Source organism: Penaeus vannamei, chromosome 37 (genome assembly GCF_042767895.1).
Source record: "Penaeus vannamei isolate JL-2024 chromosome 37, ASM4276789v1, whole genome shotgun sequence".
Lineage (NCBI taxonomy): Eukaryota > Metazoa > Arthropoda > Malacostraca > Decapoda > Penaeidae > Penaeus > Penaeus vannamei.
In genome coordinates, this window is record NC_091585.1 from 19,756,949 (window position 1) to 19,759,866 (window position 2,918).

The following is a 2,918-nucleotide window of genomic DNA, read 5'->3' on the forward strand; positions in this document are numbered from 1 at the left end:
GTTTTTATCACTAAATATGAAATAGCAACTTAAAACCGCAGTAATCTTGTTATTGCATGTCTGCTTGATATTTCTTCGGTGCGAAAGAACTGCCAAGCGAGTTAAGGAGTTCTACCAAGAGCTGACTCTCCCCCAGCGTCAAAGAAGTCAGCAACCAATGACAGATTCAGTCCTGAGTTTGCGAAAGATGTTGAAGCCAAATCCCGAGGGAGCGGATTAGGTGCAATCCTAATCTTGCTCCACGAGAAGGCAACGCGAAGCATCCTGCAAATTCTTAACTTATCCTCCATTTTCTTAATTTCATCTACAAGCGCTCCGATTGAGTTTCCTACGAGAGTCGGCAAAATCCAAAGCGAAACCCGAGTCCGAGAACAAGCAGACCTCAGGAAAAACTCCCGGGTATCTGACCTGTAAAGAATCAGCTGGTTGATGAAAGAGTGGATTGTAACATGCCCTTTTCACTCGTCCTGAGACAGCAGGCTAACGACCCAGTCTGCATCAGCACCCACCGGCTTATCTACAACACCCGGAGCTTATTCAAACGATAAAATGTCCATTCCCGTAAATATCAGCACCTTTTAGCACATTTCCTACGAGTACATAACGCCTCCTGGCATTGTGTAATATTTGATACCCTAAGTTGTCTTAACTATTAAATGCATCTACATTCACAGCATTACTTGCGCATTGTCTTCAAAATTCTGGTCGGGAGACGGAAGGCCGACAAGTTGTCAGAAATAACCAATTCTCCCACTTTCGCCAACCTCCGACTTTTGCCAAATCCTTTGCTTGTGGCAACTTTGTCGGAGGTTGAATCAGAGCGTTCGGAAATGGCGATTAAGGAGGCTATAATCTGCTAAGAAATAATTACCCAACAGTACTTGCAACTTTAAACTTCTTTAAATTTCTAAGCTTTCTATACAAGAGACTTTTTCTCGCCATTCCCGCTTCGCTGATTCCGCTTCAACTTCCGACCGAGGAGGAAAGTATGTCGCCTCGGAAATTGAAGTTATGCCAACTTGTTGAAAAAAAAAAACGCCCGTATGACACGAAGAGTTGACAGTCACAACCGTTGGTGGTTTCACACGTGGGCGTGTTTTTGTGTGTGCGCTGTGTCCATACATGCTTGCTTGCGTGCATGCATGTGTGTGTTTGCCGCGAGCGTGTGTGTGTCCGTGCATGCTTACGTGTGTGTGTGTGTGTTGAGAGGGAGAGAGAGAGAAAAAAAAATAAAATATATATATATATATATATATATATATATATATATAGAGAGAGAGAGAGAGAGAGAGAGAGAGAGAGAGAGAGAGAGAGAGAGAGAAAGAGAGAGAGAGAGAGAGAGAGAGAGGTAAACAGATAGATAGGTACTTTAATCCCATTGATTTTTCCACCAATATACAATGCGAATCGCTGAACAGACGTCCTTCCCCTGATCGCGAACGAGTGCAAATGATAAGCAAACGGCGCGTCACGACCTTTGGACATCCCGCTGACGCATCTGCTATATCCGTCGGTGCATTTGTTGCTTCTGTCGTCTTCTTCGTTTGCTCATTCGTATTTTCTCTGGCAAGTACGTTATTCTTTCGTCGCATCGCTCGAACGTATCTGGAAGGAAGTCACAATCTGAACTAACGGTCCCGCGATGGCATGAACGGCCTCCAAGAAGCGTACCCCGACGCCCCGCCCCCTTGTTTGTTGTGTTTTCTCCCGCCAGATTCGCCTCTCGTCTGCTCTGGCCCTCAGTGTTCGAGTCTCAGTGCCCGAGGAAGGATGCTCGTCCCTCTCGCTGCGCTCCTCTCCCTGGGTCTCCTCCTGCTGCTGCCGGGATGGAGTCACGCCGACGACCAGAGCTCAGCCTCCAGTGAAGATATCGCCACCTCGCTCGTTTTTAACCAGGTGGCTCTGGCGCACCTGCTGGAGAAGGCGGCTGCCAAAGATGAGAGTGAGTTTTTCGCTCAGGTGGCGTCCTAAACTCATACGACTTGAGATCATTATTAATGGCCATCTTCTCTTAAACACTCAACGTCACTCTTAAGAAATACTCCCTTTCTAAGGTTCATTTGATTAACATACTGTGCCAGTGTTCCCGTTCTAGCTATTTTCCCGTTAAATCTAATTGGCCTGTGACCCCGAAAGGAAATTTTGCGGTTTTACAAGGAAAGTGAGTAATTATAAGTCATGGGTACGGTTTTTTAATCGAATTAATTAAAGCGAATGCCGAAGACGCATATACAATAGGCAATTAGCACCGATTTTGCCTGCGTATAAGACAATTGCAAATATGTTGTCATTTTAAATCAGCTTTCGATAATGTGTTGTTTATTTTTTTCCACCACCACTAATATGGTTGTGTTTCTTAATTGTCTGTAAACAGGGATTGTGTAAAAGTTAATCTTGAGGGGTCACGAGCCCAAAGGAAAAAGTAGGAATTCCTTTAACTGTATTTTGAATTATTTCAGTAAGTGTTGTAGTGTTAGTGACGGTAACTTATACAGTGTTGTTGATTAAAACACTAATGACATATTTCCTACAGTTTTAGTGATCAATTAAGGGGGGTTGCAGGTAGGGACCCCACCATCGTAAAGCAAAATTGACACTAAAACGGGAAAATAGATATGAGGTTTAATTCTATTTAAATGATTTAAGATTTAAATGAAGCTTCGGAGACTTACTTTTTTACTTCTCTTTGTTTTTGTTTGTTTGTTTGTTTGTTTTTGTTTTATGATCGCAGATATTAAGTGAGGTTCTGGGGATTTATGGAAGATATTTTTGTTGTTTCTCTTTTCTCCTTGGTACTGTTTGAGACGGTAAGGGAAGAAGACCATGTGATACCTAGTATAATCTGACCCGCCAAGGTCAAGTGGTTCATTTAATTGAGATTTGCGAAAGGAAGCTTTGTGTAACCCAGCCTCTTTTAG

The 2,918-nt window shown here is 43.2% G+C and overlaps 1 protein-coding gene across 1 annotated transcript in view; it reads left to right on the forward strand.

Moving 5' to 3' along the window:
• The first annotated feature begins 1,386 nt into the window (after nucleotides 1-1,386).
• Nucleotides 1,387-2,918, forward strand: part of LOC113804729 (golgin subfamily A member 6-like protein 26) — a 10,924-nt gene continuing 9,392 nt past the window's right edge. The window contains exon 1 of the mRNA XM_027355621.2: nucleotides 1,387-1,942. Within this exon, the coding sequence (XP_027211422.2) occupies nucleotides 1,648-1,942 (295 nt within the window). The 5' untranslated portion in view covers nucleotides 1,387-1,647. The remainder of the gene's footprint in view (nucleotides 1,943-2,918) is intronic.